General features: G+C 43.8%; 1 protein-coding gene across 3 annotated transcripts in view; it reads right to left on the bottom strand.

The window, feature by feature from the left end:
- Window positions 1–19,155, bottom strand: part of UBE2F (ubiquitin conjugating enzyme E2 F (putative)) — a 46,746-nt gene that overhangs the window by 15,258 nt on the left and 12,333 nt on the right. For 2 of the 3 annotated variants that reach the window (XR_010660822.1, XM_065917158.1), the window contains exons 3-5: window positions 17,259–17,288; window positions 13,606–13,671; window positions 2,325–2,392 (exon numbers count right to left, since the gene is read on the bottom strand). Coding sequence is in view for 2 of the 3 variants with exons in the window: in XM_065917158.1 (XP_065773230.1) it covers window positions 2,325–2,392; window positions 13,606–13,671; window positions 17,259–17,288 (164 nt within the window). In the remaining variant the exon portion in view is untranslated. The remainder of the gene's footprint in view (window positions 1–2,324; window positions 2,393–13,605; window positions 13,672–17,258; window positions 17,289–19,155) is intronic. The other variant, XM_065917159.1, reaches the window with a different exon arrangement.

Below are 19,155 nucleotides of genomic sequence, written 5' to 3'. Positions count from 1 at the left end.
GAGGACTAGCCCACCACTTAGAAATTTTCCAAAGGAGGCAGAAACTAAAATAGAAAAATGTGAGATCTTTATAAGTCACCAGCAACTAGAGGGAATGTGTCTTTGAGGCTCAATGATTTTCTATTAGCTACTTATTTCATTTCCCACTTCATTCTTAAAGAAGTCACAGGGACAGGGGAGTATGACAAACACTTCTCACTACGAAGCAGCCACCAGGTGTGCTGGGAAGGGCACACGTTAGGAAGGCGGGCAGCTCTTGACAAGAATCGGCTTTGGCGATGGACACCGAGACTAGCAAGGCCAACTAGTTAAGTTCTCACCTTTCCTTTCTGAGCCCTAACTTCCTGGTGGGTAAACACAGGAATACTGACGTCACCCAAACGACTGGTGTGTGACCGAAGCAAAATTAGTGGAAGCCCGAATCACACCTCTGTTCCTCCCTTCCTGTTCTGACACTCTGCTCTATCCTTACACTGGGAAGAAGACACTCTGCCACCAAATGATGCCCAACGCATGCCAACAGCAGTTCTTAGCTTCCTCGAGGCTTGTTTGGAAAGTTCACCAGCTTACGCTAAACCCTGTGATCTATCCTCCTCCCCTGAAATTCCCTGCTTTTCTGAAGGCTGTATCGCAAACCTGCGACTTTTAACTCTCTTTAGAGAGAGGGCGTATGTCCAGGAAGCTAGAGCCTAGAGTTTTAAGTACTGCATGTCTGGTTGTTTCCAGAAACCATCAAAATAGCCCCATGTTCTAAACATGTGCCTATAAAGCAAGTTCTCACACTGTTCTTGCCTGAAGGGGTGCAGGTTCCCCTGTCAATGATCAGGGCAACAGGAAAAGTGTCAGCGGGCGGCTGGATGGATGGGTTGACAAAGACCTGGAACGCATATCTTGCTATCTTTGATTAACATTTAAATCTCCTTTTTCTTTTTCTTAGATTGCCAACTCTTCCACATCCTCCAAAGGGGCTTTGAACACAGTAGCCCAGTAGAGATCAATTGCCATACAGAAAAGTTTGGCTTTAAATAGACAAGTGTTAGAGCCACCGAACTAGACAGTGGGGGTTGGGGGTCGGGGGTCGGGGGTGGAGACGAAGCATGGGAGGAGGGGGACAACCCCACTTATCAGAGAGGAGGGAGCTGTCGTTGAGGGGAGCAAGGGCCCGAGCGGTGCCAATTCCCTCAGCCTTGGGTTCACAGGAGACTGAATTTTACCACCAGATTTTTCTTTCCTGCTCAATAGGCCTAGAGAATGTGAAGAAACATGGCGGGAAATAGACATATCAATATGCAAAAGTAGAGCTGGCCACGTGCCAACCCGGAGGCTCAGAGCCTGGGCGGGCATACCACACCCTCTCCTCGCCCCTGCTCAGGGGGTGTGGAGCTGTTCGGAGCCCTCACGGATTTCTCACTGCTGTAGTGAAAACGCCCCCCAAACCCCAATCTGAGTTTTCTCACCTCTCCACTATTTCTTGACCCCAAGTCTTCCTTCAAGTCGACCTGGTCAACCTGCCCTGTACACAGGCCCCCAGTACTCATTTCCACAGCTGTCAGCACAGCAGGAGACGTGTCTCGGCACCCAGAACCCCTGCCCCAGTTGTGCTCGAGCCAACCCAATTCTAGCTCTCTGCAGACCCTTAACTGGCCCTGACCACTTTCTCTCTTCCTTCTCTGAATTCTCCAGTTTCCTATCGTTGACCAATTATCACTGTCTGCTACTTACCACTTTATGATTAATTTCCTACCCTTTCTCTCACTTTCCTACTTGGTCAGCACGTTCCTAAAAGCAGACAGAATGTGACTGCACTGGGCAGTTACTACTGGAGGCTCCTTGAAGGATCTGACATGTTTACACGGGTGTAAACAAACACTCACAGTTTAAAACAGGTTGTTATCCTTTTCCAAAATTCTAAAACACACGTTTTATACAAATTTTGGTGTTACACCATAAACAAACGTAGTTTTAAATAAAATGCTCTTTCCTCCAGTGTCAGAATTTAACAAGATTTGTATGAAATATACAGGCAGATCCCTGTAAACGTGTGGCCTCAGGACAGTAATTCCAGCCTCAGTAGAGCTGCACCCTGGCACAGACTGCCTGGCACACAGTACTTGCAAATGTGCACTGAGAAATGAACCTCTCTACTGAAACTCGAAATACTGCTGGTGAGGGACATTAACCGCACAAGTACCGGCCATTTCATGCTCAGTTCCAGGACTGGGTGGGCAGCATGTGGACATGATGCTGGGGAGGGGACCGCCAGGCCCTGTGATAGCCAACCGCCACGCAAAGGGGGAACAATGACTCAAGGGCAGGCTACTCACCACCATGTTGTATGCGTCAGGAACTTCAGTTTCAAACTGAAATTTTCCACCCTGGTAGTAACCCTCATCTATCAAAAAACACAAAACAAAACAAAAAAATCCTTTAAATTAAAAAAAAAAAGAAAAGGAAACAAAAGGCAAGCACTGTGTTAGGACACGGCAAATACAGAGAATTGAGAGTCTAAACAGAGGACTGCCAGGCTCCTGTGTCACAGCACCAAGCTCAGCCCTGAGCTGATGGTACTGGCCGGCCCGCTCTCCTCCTGGCGGGCAGCGCCCTTGGGGAAGGGGAGGCTTCTTCTGGGAGCCTGGTTCTCCTCCTCCTCCGTCCCTGGAGCAGCCCAGCCCAAACCGCAGTGCCCAGGGCCTCCCCTCAAGCCTCCGGCACACCTCATGACAGGCTGCTGCCCTGCCTCAGCTCTTGGTCGTTTGTCTGTCTGCTGCCGGCCTCCCCTGCCGGCCTCCCCTGCCGGCCTCCCCATGAGAAGTCAGTTCCAAGTGTCAGGCGAGCAGATGGCCGTGTCCCCTCCCACCTCCCCTTTCACGACCTTTCTCCCGCTCAGAAGAAAAGGCACGCTGCCCATCCAGCCTCTCCCTGGGGCGCGCAGCACACAGCGGGGCACCCTGGATCCAGCCCAGTGCGGGCTGGTATTCTCTCCATCCCACACCTGCTTCTCCTCGGGGCACAGCGCAGCACTGCAGACAAGATGTCATGGTTCATGCTGGAGTGTCTGGAATTCAGACACACTCTGGAGCCTGATGGCAGGGATGGTTAAATTTCATTTAGTCACTTCAAACTTAAGACTGCTGTAAAAGAAAGCATCACCTTTGTGAGGAGCAGGCAAAGAGGCCTCCAAGGAGCACAGAGAGGCACCTTCCTCCACATGGTGATCAGCTCCACACCTCACCTCTCCACTAGGAACTGAACTTGGAAGTGGGATGGCTGTCAGATGCACACCTTAAAGGTTTTAAAAAGTTAAGGCCTCACCCAAGACAGTGGTTTGACAGAACTGGTTCTGTCTATTCATGCAGATATTTCTGATAAACTGAATGAGCTTAATCTGCAGCCACGAGCTTTTGTAAGGCCCACATGTTTAATATTGTAAGGGTAAGATAATATTGTAAGGGTATGATAATATTATAAGGGTATGATAAATTAATATCACAATTTTCTTAGTGCTTCCTAGTATTTCATGTACAACGAGAGGCTGTCAAGTGAAGGACAGGTATGATGAATGGTCAGCTAGCTGGTGTCAGGAAACTGGTTTTGGGGCAACCTCAGAAAATGTGACACAAAGGGACTCCAATGACCAGGTTTGAAAGCCATTTCCAGCCAGCTGGTTTTTAACTCTTTGCCATCAACACAATAGAAGGAACTTAACCTAGTCGTCAGCTGAAAGATGATGACTTATCAAACACCGTATATGATTTTTGGCCCCTGACTCTGAAGTCCAGCGACAACAAACAGCTTCCATGCCTGCCTACTTATTCACACGAACAGTTTTCAAGGGCTACACTTAGAAAGACAAGGAAGGAAGAAAACTGATACTGAATGAACCCTTCTTTCTAGTATTAAGTGATACTGTTCACAAACACCTAAACTGAATCAGAGGAAAATGCTACCAGTAACCTCATCATTCTCAGATACATTTCAGATAAACTGCTATTTGGTTTAATAACCATCAAAGCTTGCAACATATTGTTTGAAGTCATTATTTATCCTACAACATTTGAGGAGTGTCTACTATGTGTCAGGTACTGTTCTAGACAAGGGCTGACACACCAGTAAGAGACCTTCCTGCCCTCAGGAAGCTTACATTCCAGAGGAAGGGAGACAAAGTAAATAAGTAAATCATACAATGGAAAGTGAAAAGGAGCTAAGGGGCTAGGAGGTGGGAGGAACGACAGTTTTAACAGGGTCTGAGAGTGAAGGCTTAAAGGAGGAAGGTGTCCAGGCAAAGAACACCCCAGGAAGCAAAGCAAGGTGAGACCTCTGAGAGGGCTTGATGCATTCCAGGGACTGGGCAGAGGCCAGAAGGCAAGGCAGGAAGGAGGAGCTGAAGCTGGAGAGGCAGCAGGCCACCGTTAAGCACAGCTGCTTTTATTCAGTGAGGCTGCAGGGGGCTTGGGCAGAGGAGGGGCAGGACCGCAGGAACAGGCCAGCTGAGAGACTGTGCTGCTTAAGACAGGTGAGGGCTGCCGAAGCAGAGGTCCCGTGAGAGTGACACCACCAGGGTCTGCGGACAGAGGAGGGTGGGCGGGGAAGGGCAGAGCTGCCACCGCAGAGACAGCAGCCTGTGGTGGGCACAGCTGTAAGAGTTCACATCGGACGTCAGATCCATCTGAGACCTCACATCCACATCCAAGTGGAGACATTGACGGGAGTGCTGGGGAGAAGTCGGGGTTGCAGGAGCATGGCTGGGGGCTGTGCATGGAAGCATCCAGACTTCATGAGCTGGTGAGGTCCTCAGGGACCCGACTATGGTGGACCAAGTACAGGACGAAGCCCTGAGGGGCCCCATGCTTAGAGGGGCCAGAAGGAAGGACAAGATGGGCAGTGGTGGCAATGGAGGAAAACCAGGATATAGGAGCTGGTACAGACAACTGCAACAGTCACAAGATCAGGCTCAACACCCAAGGGTCTCACATTATAGAACGTCTTAAACAACTGAATTTAATAGTTACAAAAGAGAATGACAGGCTGAAAAAATTCTTATAGGCAGAAAAATGTTTACTTCAGGATAAAATTCTGTGTGTGTGCTTAGTCACTCAGTCGTGTCGGACTCTCTACGACCCCATTGACTGCAGCCCGCCAGCCATCCTCTGTCCATGGGACTCTCCAGGCCAGAATGCTGGAGTGGGTTGCCATGCCCTCCTCCAGGGGATCTTCCCAACTCAGGGACTGAACCCAGGTCCCCCACACTGCAGGCAGATTCTTTACCATCTGAGCTACCAGGGAAGCCCCAACTTCTGTGAGAGAAGAGAAATAAAAACATGAGCGCAAGGAGAAAAAGTAGCAATGAACATCTCCCAATGGTTAAAGTAGAGCTTGTTCATGTATTTTTTAAATGCATGATGGTAGGTATATCCATGGTATTTACACTCCACTGGAAATATTTTAAAGAGTAACACAAGACTTTCCCCCCTCTTTAAATGTCAATATTTACAGCACACTGGAATCACATGGTATGCAAATTTTAAACTCGAAGGAAAAACACAATCCCTGCCAAGATGAGCCTGTAGATAGGAGGTCAGCAATCTCTCTGTGAAGGGCCAGGCGCTGCAAACTTTGGGTAGAAATAGAGAAGATCCACGGTGAAGCACACAGAGAAAAGTAAACAGAACTGCGGCCCACAGTTCACACGCAGAGGGTATATACAGCCAAGGTATTACCATTCATATACGTAACTGAAGTTCCATAAAGGGCTTGTGGGTAAAATATTTTTAAAATGTTGGTCAGTTATTTCTAAACTTGATGAAAACTGTAACTTACGGATCCAAAAATATCAATAAACCCCAAGTGAGATAAACAGGAAAAAAAAATCACATCAAAGCACATCATAATAAAACTGCTAAAAACTGTGACAAAGAGACAAGGCACATCACAGAAAGTGAAACAAAGCATCACCACTAACTCTTACAAGAGGAGAAAGAGCAAGTCAGAAGGCAGAGGAATGATATCCTTAAAATGCTGATATTGTCAACTTAGGAATTCAGCATTCAGCAAAGCTGGCAGAATTCATCATCAGCAAATCTGCAACCAAAAAAAAAAAATTCAAGGAGGTTGTTGTTCAGGCAGAAGGAAAATAACAGATGGGAACTCAGAACTACAAAAGGAATGAAAGCTGTAAGTGGTAAATATGTCAATAAATATATAAAGAAAATATCATTATCTAAAACAAAGGTAATTACATTTGTTATAACCCAGAATACACTGTTAAGTAAATGTGACTATAAAATAAAGGTCTGAATGGGGAAGTGGAAATTCACTACTAACCTGGCTCAACTTCCATTTTAAAATAGAAAAAGAAGAGCAAATTAAACTGAAAAAAGGACATATGAGCAGAAAACTAAAAAATACACCCCCCCCAAAAAAAAGAAAACTAAAAAATATTAGAAGAAAATCAATGAAACCAAACACTAGTTCCTTGCAGAGACCAATAAAATTGATAACCTCTAGCTAACTGGATCAAAAAAACAGAAATTTTCAACGCCAGGAATTAAGGAAGGTATATCAACACAAACTATATAGAACTTAAAGAGGTCAGAAGATATTAAGAGCAAACTTACACCAATAAATTCAGAATGCAGATGATATGAACAAATTCTCTGAAGGATACAAATCACCAAAGCTCACCCAAAAATAAGAAATCCAAGTAACTCATACCTATTATATTTATACTTAAATTCCTACCACAAAAATAAATCAACAAAATGGTAGACATAGGTGGTTTTACTGGTGAATTCCATCATTTAATAAAGAATTAATAGTAACTCAACATAAAACTCTTCCAGAAAACAGAAAGGAACACTTCCCCATTCATTCCAGAAGAGTAAGGAGGGAAGGAAAAGAAACTAGAGCCTGATCTTGCACCATATGCAAAAATTCACGCAAAATGGTTCACAGACCTGACTTTAAAACCCAAAGCTATAAAACTACTTTTTTTTTTAAAAAAGGAGGAAATCTGCATTTCTTAGACAAAGATTTCTTAGGACACAAAAAGCACTGTGTTAGCTTTGCATTGTTGCTGTAATAAATTAGTAAATAAATTATTATAAACTCAGCAGCTTAAACAATAAAAACTTATTATCTTTTGTAGGTCAGAAGTCTGAAACCAGTCCCAGCGGCTAAGAGATGGCAGGGCTGCAGCTCTTTGTGGTGGCTTGCGGAAAAGTCCATTTCCTTCACGCTCCAGCTTTAAGCGGCTGGCTACCTGTGCTCCTTAGCCCAGGGCCCCTTTCCTCCATCTTCAAAGTCACTGATGGCCAGTGGAAGTAATACTACAGACAACAATGTGGATGTGCTAAGTGAAAGAAGCCGTGTGCAAAATGCTACATCCTGGTTGGGGCCATTTATATGACTTTCTGGAAAAGACAAACAGCAGGGCAGAAATCAGATCAAAGATTGCCAGGGGCTGGGGGTGGGGAGAGGAAGCTCACTAACAAGGGGCCCCGAGTTCTGAGCTGATGGACACACTCTACGCGCATTTCAATTGTGCCGGTGGTTACACAACTATATGTATTTGTCATAAAGCAGAGAATGCTACACCTAAGTACGCTGAATTTACTGTCTGTAAAATTATGCCTCACTAAACATGATTTTTGAAAAAGATAAAGCCTGCTACATGAAAGGCACTATCAACTAGTATAGGAAAATCAAAGCATGCTGGCCATTTTTACAATGCCAGAAAGCTTAACATTTAAAGAGCGTGTCCTCTTAAAAAACATTTTATATACAATAACCATCAGAATATACATTTAACAATGCAATAACGGTTTTTAAAACAGTATGTCAAGACATCTAAATTCATACCCACTCCTGGAAATCTGAGCATCCCAAGAGAGAATCTGCCTCGGAGTTGTACATGCGAGGCGGAGGGCAGAAATCAGTCTGAGCACAGTGGGTACCAGATAACACATTCCCTGCTCAGCAGGATCTAAGCACAGACAAGAAGGGCAGTGAACACTTCCCTAACAAGGTTAGCTAGTGCTAAGGGAGGTAACTGGTCGTCTTGAGCGCTGATACCACATTTCTACTATATATGAAAGGAGAATAATTGCCACTGTATTTCTAGGGTTATTTGAAAGAAAAGACTCCATCAGGAAAAAAGTCTCTTCTGCTTCAAATTTTTCTCCTTGCAATGGTTATCTCCCAGAAAGCCAAAAACCAACCTAGAGAGAACCAGGGAGGAGGGTTCACATTCTGTGTGTCTGAAACGTTGACAGAGTAACAGTAAACTACACTCCAGCTACCAGGAGACCAGGGTAGTGGTCAAGCCAGAGGTCTGCTTCAGTGCTCTGATCCATCTTCATGTCTTTAAACATGTTCATGATCATTTAAATGTTGCTCTAAAATGTTCACGTGTGGGACCAAACCTATGCCTCAGGCTTACTAACCACACTTCTCTGCTGAGAAACTGGGCTCTTACTTTATTTCACGTTTAGAAGCTTTTCCTTCTATAACTCCAAAGCTGCGAAACAAAGCTAAGAATAACTAAGAACCAAACATCATGGGGTAAAAGATAATTTAAATTTCATGACTCACTGTAGGGTGCATTTTTATTATCAAGTTCATCAGTTACGGAGCTTTTTATAAATTATATGTTCAAATTAAGAAAACATGACTAATCTGATAATTAGGTGAATATATACCTAAATATACAAGATCTACAATATAACTATGTAATTTCCTAATCAGAACTTTTATCTTATGTAACAATTAAAAAAAAAAAAGGATATTATTATTCACTATTAAAAAAAAACTCCCACATATCTAATAACAAACATATAACCAGAGGATGAGATTGTTGGATGGCATCACCGTCTTCATGGACATGAGTCTGAGCAAGCTCTGGGAGTTGGTGATGGACAGGGAAGCCTGATGTGCTATAGTCCATGGGGTTGCAAAGAGTCGGACACAACTGAGTAACTGAATTGAACTGAACCCAGGTACATAAATCTCGCAACTCAATAATGAGACAAGCAATCCAATTTTTAAATGGATAAAATATTTGAACAAAGGAGATATAAACAGAGCAAACAAGCTCAAGAAAAGATGCTCAATATCTTTGGTCATTAGGAAAATGCAAATCAAAGTCACAATGAGATACACACACATTGGAATGGTTAAAATTGAAAAAAGTGATAACACTAGCTGTTGGCAAGAATGTAGGTTAACTCGAATGCTCATTCATTGCTAGCAGGAATGCAACATACTTTCTTTTTGGAAAACAGTACACCATTATTTAATAAAGCTAAACTTATTCTTACCATCACTAATTATTAGAGACATGTAAATCAAAACTACAATGAGGTGTCACCTCACACCAGTCAGTATGGCCATCATCAAAAAAAATCTACCAACAATAAATGCTGGAGAGGATGTGGAGAAAAGGGGACCATTGGTGGGAGGGTAAACTGATACAGCCATTATGGAAAACAGTATGGAGATTCCTTACAAAACTAGGAACAAATCTATCATATGACCCAGCAACCCCACTACTGGGCATATACTCTGAGGAAAACCATAACTGAAAAAGACACATGTACCTCAACGTTCATAGCAGCCTGTTTACAATAGCCAGGACATGGAAGCAATCTAGATGTTCACCAACACTCGAGTGGATAAAGAAGCTGTGGTACATATATACAATGGAATATTACTCAGCCATAAAATAGAATGAATCTGAATTCTAGTGAGGTGGAGGAACCTAGAGCCTGTTATACAGAGTGAAGTAAGTCAGAAAGAGAAAAACAAATACAATATATTAATGCAAATGTATGGAATCTAGGAAAATATCAATGAACATATTTGCAGGGAAGACACAGATGTAGAGAATGGACTTGTGGACACAGTGGGGAAAGTAGCATCAACATATATACTCTACCAGGGGCAAGATGGAGAGCTGGTGAGAAGATGCCATGTAGCACAGGGAGCACCATCTGGCGATCTGTGATGATCTGGAGGGGCGGGGGGAGGAGGGGATGTAAGTATAATTGTGGCTGATTTGCACTGCTGAATGGTAGAAACCAACACAACATTGTAAAAATTAAAAAAAAAAAAACCACTGGCAAATGAAGACCTGCACGCAAAGGTTTACAGCAGCTTTTACGCATGGTGGCCCCAAAGTAAAAACAGCACAAAGGTTCATCAATAACCTGGTGTAAATAGTGGTATACACCCATACGACAGAATAAAACCCAACAATAAAAAGACACAAATACAGCACAGGTGAAACTCAAAAGCATTATGCCAAGTAAAATAATGTAACTTATACCTCAACCAACATTGCCTTCAAAGAACTTTTTAAAATCAATCTACATTTCCACCTTAAGAAGATAGAAAAAGAAAAGCAATTTAAACCCAAAGTACAAGGAAGGAAATCACAGACAGCAGAAATCAATAAAATGGACAGACAACTCAGAAAAACAAATGCTTGCTCTTTCCAAAAAAATAAACTGGATAAACCACAAGCTAACATGATCAAGGGAAAAAACAGAAGATCCAAATAAACCAACATCAGAAATAAAAACAGGGATGTCAGGACAGATCCCACAGACATTAGCAGACTAATAAGAAAATATTCTGAACAAATTTGGATGGTGTGAAAATGCCAAGAGCAGTCTTGCTCATAATAGCCAAAAGCTGGAAAGAATTAAAATGCCCATCAATATGAAAATAATTATGTTCATCATAGTCATACAACAAATATTACTATCCACAATAACACATATGAATTTAAAAACATGTTAACAAGAAAGAAGCCAGAGACTAAGAGTACATAGTATGATTCCATTTAAATGAAATTCAAGAACTCAAGGAATTTAAGGACTATAATAAGAGAAATCAGAAAGCAATTTTGGATAGGTAGCAGGGGGTGAGGAATCGATTGCAAAGAGGAAGAAGGGAACTTCGGGAATGCTGCAAAATCTTTACTGGGATTAAGGTTACACAAGGGTATATGTCCATTTTGCACCACTAATTATGCTCTGCAGTTAAAATTAGCACACTTTACTGTTAATAATTTTATACTTCAGTAAAATTTATTTAAAAAGTAAAACCTGAAATGAAAACTGTCTATGGTCCCCTCTGCCTACAAGTCACCATACCACAATGGGAGCAGGCTGGGGGGACCTCCACAAGTCAGTAGGCCCAGTTTTTCAAACCACACCTCTGACTTCACAGATGACACCAGGGGGTATTTCAGCCAGTCTTGAGATTTTTGCTTTGTTTCATTTCCCTTTCTAGTATTGTTTCTTGTTGTATGAGTTAATGTGGAGATTTTTTTCTTCCAAATTTAGTTCTTTTCTTTTCTTCCATCACCTAATTACATTTCCATCTTTTCTCTGAAGAGTACATTTATTCCCAAGCATGAGGGATATTCCAAAAACAAACAAAACTATAAAAATTGTACCAAGTACAAACAGAGACTATTCTGCCAGGAGCCAGAGAAAGAAGAGATCTGAGTTTCAAGTGCAGATGCAACTCTCCCCCCCAACCACCTAAACATGTAGATCCTGTATGTTAGTTTTCATCCCAAGATTACTGGCCACAATGAGCCAATTTCAAAACCACCTGTTCCATATACTGTTAAAACACTGTTACTACTCGGGTCTATCTCTATAGTTTCTCTTCAATACTAAAGACAGCACGACTCCACCAAGTTTTTATAAAAAACCAGGATACTGGGCAAGCTTTTGGGGTTGGCAGATGTCTGTGATGCTTCTCTGAATAATCCAGGGCAAGAGAAATAGCAGCTTCACTGTCACAGACAGCACCACTTCACTAGAGGCGCCCCACTGACACCACAAACACGAGCACACCACACAGCTCCACGTGCGCGCGCCCCCAGGCACGGACACTCAAGCGCCAGGCAGCCACAGGCACCAACACACAAGTTGCTTTTTCACCTGAAGGAACACTCGTGCTACAGCTCCAAGAACAAGAACATCAAAGATGGTGTCAGAGACACAACCGTAGTGAGAATGTTCACGTCATTCAGTAAAAACATTCAGTTGAAAAAAAAAGGAAAAAAAAAAGAAAGAGTTATCCAGAGGTTGGACTCGACACATGTAAGAGAGCGACGAGCCTGGCAAAGCAAACAGGTCTCTGAAGAGCTGAGAACCACAAAGCCCAAGCTTGGGCAGAACAGCAGAATCCATGAGAGCCACTGAAAATGCTTAAAAAGGCAGAGGGAAGAAAATTTTTCACTACAAACAGACAAGAGTGAGACCACTTAGTAAACAGAGAACCAATCTAAATCACCACAGTCATTTCTGAAAATACCTTGCAGTGTGTAACAGTAATAGTGATGCTCATAATGGTGACCTCTGGTCACCAGGAAACATTAGAGTGTGCTCAGTACCCCATGCTACACACAGCAAACCTGCGACATCTTTGTGAAGGCGGCCAAAGGATGGTAAGAGCCCCCCGCACCTCACAGGTAAAAGTCCTCTCTGGGGGTCAGGCCCATTTCTGATGACAGTGCCCTGGTGCTAGGATCTCTACTCTGGTGCTCGCTCAACTTAGACAATGGAGATGGTACCAGACTGAACATATGGATACATTCCAGAGACGACTGTAGAAGCACCACACAGATTACATGAAATTTTTAAAGATTTCAAGCACATTTTGAAAGTAGGATTTCTCCTGTTGTCATACATCACCTCCCATCCTACCTGCAGGCAGAAAACACGAGGGCTTATTTGCGGATTCACTATCACCCACTGAAATTCTGCATTCTCCTTCACTGTTTAATTAGCTAATGACTCATGATTCCCAGTTTCCACTTGCTTTCCACCTCCCAAATAAAACACCATCCTCCACTTCCTCCACAGTACTCCATCCCCTTGCTTAATTCTCTCTGCCCTGCTCTCTCCTCTCCCCAGCCAGCCCACCACGGCACAACGCCCTCTGTCAAATGAACTCTGGTGGGCTGCAGTGTTGGAAGCTGTACACCCCCAACCGCACCGTAACTAGGAAAGACCCACACCCTCTCTCCAGCGGCTCAGCATGACCAACGAGAAATATCTATCAGCTTAGACACCTATCAGTGCTAACGAGGACAGCTGGTTATCTGCTTGTTTCCTCTGCTAGACCTGGGCTGAAGAGCTTCACACACATTGTCTACTTAATTCTCACAAGTGTCCCATGAGATAGGTTCTATTTGATCCCGCTTTGCAGCTGGGTGGGCTGCAGCTGAGACAGGTTCCTGAACAATTCAGGCATGGCCGTGCTGCTGCAAGTCGGCAGAGCAGGATCTGAACCCAGTGAAGACCTCGGGGCTTGCACTCTTCACTCTGTGTCAGCAGCCTCCACCATTATTCCCTCGGGCTGTTAAAGTCTGTACCGGTTCCTAGAGTACATGCCGCATGCCTCAGATCACTTCACGATGCTTTATCTGACCACACGGCATGCATCTCCTCTTCATCTGGAATGTCACTGCTGTCATAACTTACAAAAAGTTAGAGGACAAATCAAACCAAAGATTATAGAATTGGAAAATCTTTAGAATGTGCTTTCTGAAAATCACTTTAACACATACACATGTAAGAATATTACCTGGGGTGACAGTTAGCTGAAAGTAATGAAGCTTGTTTGGATCAGGAAAATGCACTTTACACGTACCTGCAAAAGAAACAGCTCGTCAGGAAGGCTAGTGGTAGTCCTTACATTGAGGCAAACTTCAAAGTACATGGAAAGTTTAACGCTGCTGAGGAGCTGACAGGCCAAACCAGTAGATTTCGTCTATCTGTTTGGTAATAATCATGCCAGTGTGCTCAAATTGCAAACCACTGATACTTGTCATGTGTCTTCCTCCTTACAGGTTTTTATTAGTTAACTCCAAATTGACCATGTTATCTGTCACCCTTTAAATGGTTCCTAAAAACAGAGCTCTTTCCATTAATGTCAAGACTGGTGCTACTTTACTTTGAGAAGGGAAATCACACCTCAGGGAGATTAATGTATGTGGGTAAAGACGAGCTAAACATAGAAAAACCAGGAAAAGAGCCCAGACCACACTTCTGGTCTGTACCCACCACAACATACAAAAGTTACAAAGACCTGTCCCAGCTGAGGGAGCGCATGCCCAGGCCACAGCATTCTTTTTTTCCCCCCTAACATCCTCACAACCCAACCGGTAACTCCACTTGGTTTGCTGGCAGAATGAGGCTCGGCTGACTCAGATGGTGACACTCGGTCCACGTGAGCCGCACCAGCGTGTCTGGATTAACAGAGAGCCCCCTGAGAGCGCTGCTGCAGACAGAGTAAGGTGGCCACAGCCGACATCTGCCGCCTTCAAAGAAAGGACATGTGAGAAGAGCAAATACCCAAGGGATTAAATATAGAAGGAAGATGGAGGGAATACAGATAAAAATTGTATTTTATAAACCTGGAAAATAGTATGCTAAATTCCTTGAGTTGTCTACTGACAATTTCTTACAAGTCCTACTGGAAATATCTGACTAGTTTCACACGGTATGAATTTTCATCCAAAAGAGAAAGATTCTACTTTAGCTTGGGACACAGTCTTAGAGACCATCGAGTCTGACATCATCAATTGTGAAAGATGACACGAAGGCCAAGAGAGGCACAATGACCGGCCCAAGACCACACAGGTTATCAAACAGAAGGAAGTTTAGCCCCCAAATTAAAGCTAGTCTATGCCTCATTTCATTACTCCATGAACATGCCAGATATGACACACAACAACAGGGCAGAACTGCTCGTGGGGTATTTTTTTTTGCAACAATCCTTCAGAAAAATCAATGCAGAGTAAAAGGTAACTTAGTCTAGAAAAGCGGGACAGAGTCTCAGAGATCACACTGTCATTCTCTTTGTTTCTGAAACAAAGGAACCAGGGACTGAAGAATCCAAGGTTTTCACCCAAGACACATTTGAACCATGCACAGTAGTTTAAATGGGTTTTGTTTTTCCTAATTTAACTTGAAAAGATAAATGCCATTTTTCTAGTGAAATATATGTAACAAAAACATATGACAAGGGTGTGGGAAATGCTTCATTAATTAGATAAAATTGGCACCATCCATTTGTCTTTAATGCTTCATATTCTCATTTAACAAAGGGACAGATATAGACATCAATCCCTCTAATACAGACTGACCCACCAAGAATAAAGAAATTATCAAGATGGGTTAAAAAAAAAAAACAAAAACAGTAAAACTCCCAGAAAGAACCAAATATTTTAAAGCTAAAGAGAAGTCTAAGTTCCTACAATGACAACAAAAAGTTAAAGTCAGGTTTTTGTTTTAGTTCAGGTTTTGTTTTCGTTCAGTGTAGGGGCATCATTAAACTAGAGAAGGGAACGGCAAACCATTAATTATTAAAACTCCAGAATTAAGCTTTTTCTCTGTCTGTAGACACAGGTTAAGACTTTCATAGTATTTCCATCTAATTGAAAGAGATGTTTTTTATTTTTTGCAAACAGAGACACCTCTATAAACTTGCAGGTACAGAGTTCCAAACTAGTTCTGAATAATTTCTAAGCAGCATTGCTCTATGGCAAGTTATTTTGTTTGCCTTAATATTTTAGAAAGATTATGAATTAGACAGGAAAGATCTGTTCTTTCATGGCTTCTTATTTCCTCTTTAGAATGAGCTATGTACTTGTGGAAAGCCTGGCTGTCTGTATAAACTGATTTATATTGTATCCACTATGACTTGGAAAGCAGGCAGGAAGATGGAGAGAAGCATGCAGCATGTAGTGGGTTTAATCTGACACACCTGTACGGCCTGGGAAGATAGGTCATGCCTTTTTCAAACCTAAGATATCCAGTTAAAATCCTGGTTTGAAAGCCAATTATAGTTTTATTGTTTCAAACTAACCTTTTAGATAAAGCTAAACTATATTCTATGGTTTACTAACCGACAATCTCTGGGTTTTTATGGTCTTTGATTAAATGTCTGCATGAGTATATATGTTCAAGCTGGGGGGCCAGTGGGAAGACATGATGGGGGCTCAGAACAGAAGGACCACATCATTTTCCTCTTTAACTGGATTTTACTAGATTATTACATAATCTGAAAAGAAGAGAGGAAAAAGAGTGAGAACAGTGTAACGCAGCTGCCACCCGGCTTCAGGATTCCACCGACCTTGCTTCCCTGTCCTATTCACACACAGTTGTGTGCCTGTTGTCCTGGAACGTTTTAAAGCAAACCATTTGTAAATACTTCCATAGGTAGAAAGATAACCTTTTCATAGAATCCCAAAGCATTTCCTTCTTGTTCTGCCTGGAAGGAAACTTTAAAGTCAACCAATCCAGCTACTTTTAAGACATTCTTGACCAACACTAAGAAATATATTTTAGCACAACCCACTATACTCATATATAAATGTTATATACTTAAAAGAATTTTTCAAGGAGTATGTACTAACCCTTAAATACTGGTTGCACAACCACTGAAGCACTGCACCCCACAAGGATCTTTCCAACTTTCAGTGGGGTTGGAGAAGGCCCTCTCTCACCTTGTGTGAGATAGGCCTCTGTATCAAGCTCTCCCGAGCATCTGCCCAGACTAGGAGACCTACGTATAAAATATTTCACTGAAATCGTAAACGTCCTTAGCCTTAATCAAGTGTAATGATAAAAACTTCTAATTCCAAAAAGCACTACAATGGTCAAAGCATTTAGACTTCGATGGTCCTGCACACCACAAAGGGCTTGGGAAGGCATCGATGACACGTATCGCAGGAGTGAACGCTAGGTAGGCACGCCTGCTCACGAGTGAGGCCCTCAGTCAGGCCCAGTGTCAGGTGGGAAGGACCAAGCAAGGGGAGCGGACCTGAAGACATAAAGACAGCACCGCTGTCCAACCTTGGGCACAAGGACCAGTCACAAATAAGTATTTTCTGGACCAAAACGGTGGTGCCATCACTAACAAGAACAGGACTGTGCATCCCTGATTCACATGCCTCTTCACGGGAAGGGGACATTGGACAGAATGTGTGCAGGAGGAACGAGCCCTAACCAACGCACTCCTGCGGCAGTAAGGAGAGGGGGTGCTGTCGGCTACCTTCTCCTTCCCAGGGCCTCGAAAAAACCCTGCTACCTGTTTGCACAAAATGCAAGCTTATTCCTAATACACATATAAAATAGGCTTTTTGCTATGTAAAGTTATTAAAACATAAAACAAGCTTCTCCATGCAATTTATTTTATAACATTTAATGTTTGGTTGGGGATGCTATACTTACAAGGTAAATTAGCTTCAAGTTCTGCAACCTCTGTGGAAACAAAGAGATTACTGTTAATATTAGTTAATTACTCCACATAAAATCACCTGCTCTAAATTGGCATTTTCCTCCAAGACACCAAAAGAAAAAAATAAAAAAAAGAATTAACCAAAATCTACACTTGGGTCTGACGCTTAAACTTTAAGCCATGAAGTTGCTTTCAAATACACACAATGACTTGCAGGATGCCAACAAGTGCAGTCAAGGGCCCTTGAGATTTTACTTTAGTACAAATGAGAATCATCCAAAATTAACAGAAATTACCTACGGGTAAACAGTCACTAAAGTGGTTTTGAAAATCTCGTTCCCCCAAGTAGTGGAACTACTGCCCTCAAAATCTGATTTCTATTTATAACTCTGCCTCTTCCAGTTTTTCCAGATTCATCTTCCCGTGAGGGCTCGCCCAGTTTGCACTCGAACTTTTCCAGTAAGAGGAAACGCTATGCCTCCCGCTGGGCCCATGCGCTGGCCCCATCATCTGTGGGTGCGCCGACACCCAAGGGAGCCTGCTCCTGGGGCGACGCTCCTCAGCCCCAGCGCTCTCCTCTGGGGCTCTCCATCAGGCATGCACTCGGTGCTCAGGCCCAGCACCTCTCTGCCAGGATGAAGCTGCAAAGCCCCCACCAACTGGGCAGGCAAGTCGCCTGTGCCTCTGACATATCTGAAACTTTGCCTAAAGGGCACAGCTTTAGACAGGGCAAGGCGGGGGCCAGGGCAGCTGTGAGGTGGCTGCTCCTGACCGGCAGGGAGAGATGGCAAGCCCGGAAGTGAGGTGGATGGAAGGATGGGCCAACTGTGTGGGGGTGCGGCTGGGGGCCACTGAGGGGGAGGGCGACAGAGGTGGGACGGAGGGAGTGGAGTCTGGGTTCACGACCAGGGATGGAAGCCCCTGCAGTCATGCCACCTGACAGCATGAGACCCACGGAAGGGAGAGGCTGGTGAGAAGGAAGACCTCTGGCAGAAAGCGGAGGACAGGAGCAGGGACAGTCACCAGCGGAAATGCAGGAGCGACTCCGCAGAGACAGCATGCTGGTCCGGTGGTACGAGGGGGATGAGGCCTGAGGGAGAGCCCGGGATGTGGGTCAGACCCTGTGGAGTTCATCCAAACCAGCAGGAAGGTAAGTGGAAAGACGGAAACCAGACTACAAAACACGAAGGAGCAAATAACTCCTTCAAGTGAGGAGGCGGGAGGGAACAGGTGGGGAGGGGGGCCTTGATGTTTGCAGAGTTGAGTGCATTCATGGGAAGACCTGTTCAGTTGCTAAGTCGTGTCTGAGCTTTTGTGACCCCATGGACGGCAGTATGCCAGGTTTCCCTGTCCTTCACCATCTCTGGAGTTTACTCACATTCATGTCCACTGAGTCAGTGATGTCATCCAACCATCTCATTCTGAGGCCAAGGGTTTAGGGAAGAGCCAGGCCTCTGATTTCAACTAGTTGACAATCTGGGTAGAGACAGTTGGCCCACTAGACGTATTAGCTCTGGGGTCCAGGCATTAGGGATGGGTAACCAGGAAAGTGAGGTGGGGCAGGGGAGGGAGGAGTCAAGAAACAAAGGGCAGTCTGTGATCAAATGCGAGCCTGGGGTCTATCCTCTGGGTACTCCTATGCTGTGGTGCATTAGAATATACGCACTTAAAACAAAATGCTGCTGATCCTCTAAGGTTCACTAGCACCATCCTTATAATGACCCTGAGGACTTTCCATTTCTTCTTTCCGACTGGTCCACTCTAGCCCTTCCATGGGCTTCCCTGGGAGCTCAGCTGGTAACAAATCCGCCTGCAATGCAGGCGATCCCGGTTTGATTCCTGGGTCAGGAAGATCCCCTGGAAAAGGGACAGGCTACCCTCTCCAGGCCT

The sequence above is a fragment of the Muntiacus reevesi genome, chromosome 1, assembly GCF_963930625.1.
Source record: "Muntiacus reevesi chromosome 1, mMunRee1.1, whole genome shotgun sequence".
In the NCBI taxonomy this organism is placed as follows: Eukaryota; Metazoa; Chordata; class Mammalia; order Artiodactyla; family Cervidae; genus Muntiacus; species Muntiacus reevesi.
The sequence above is the reverse complement of the archived record's forward strand: the minus strand, read 5'-3'. Positions and strand labels throughout refer to the sequence as shown.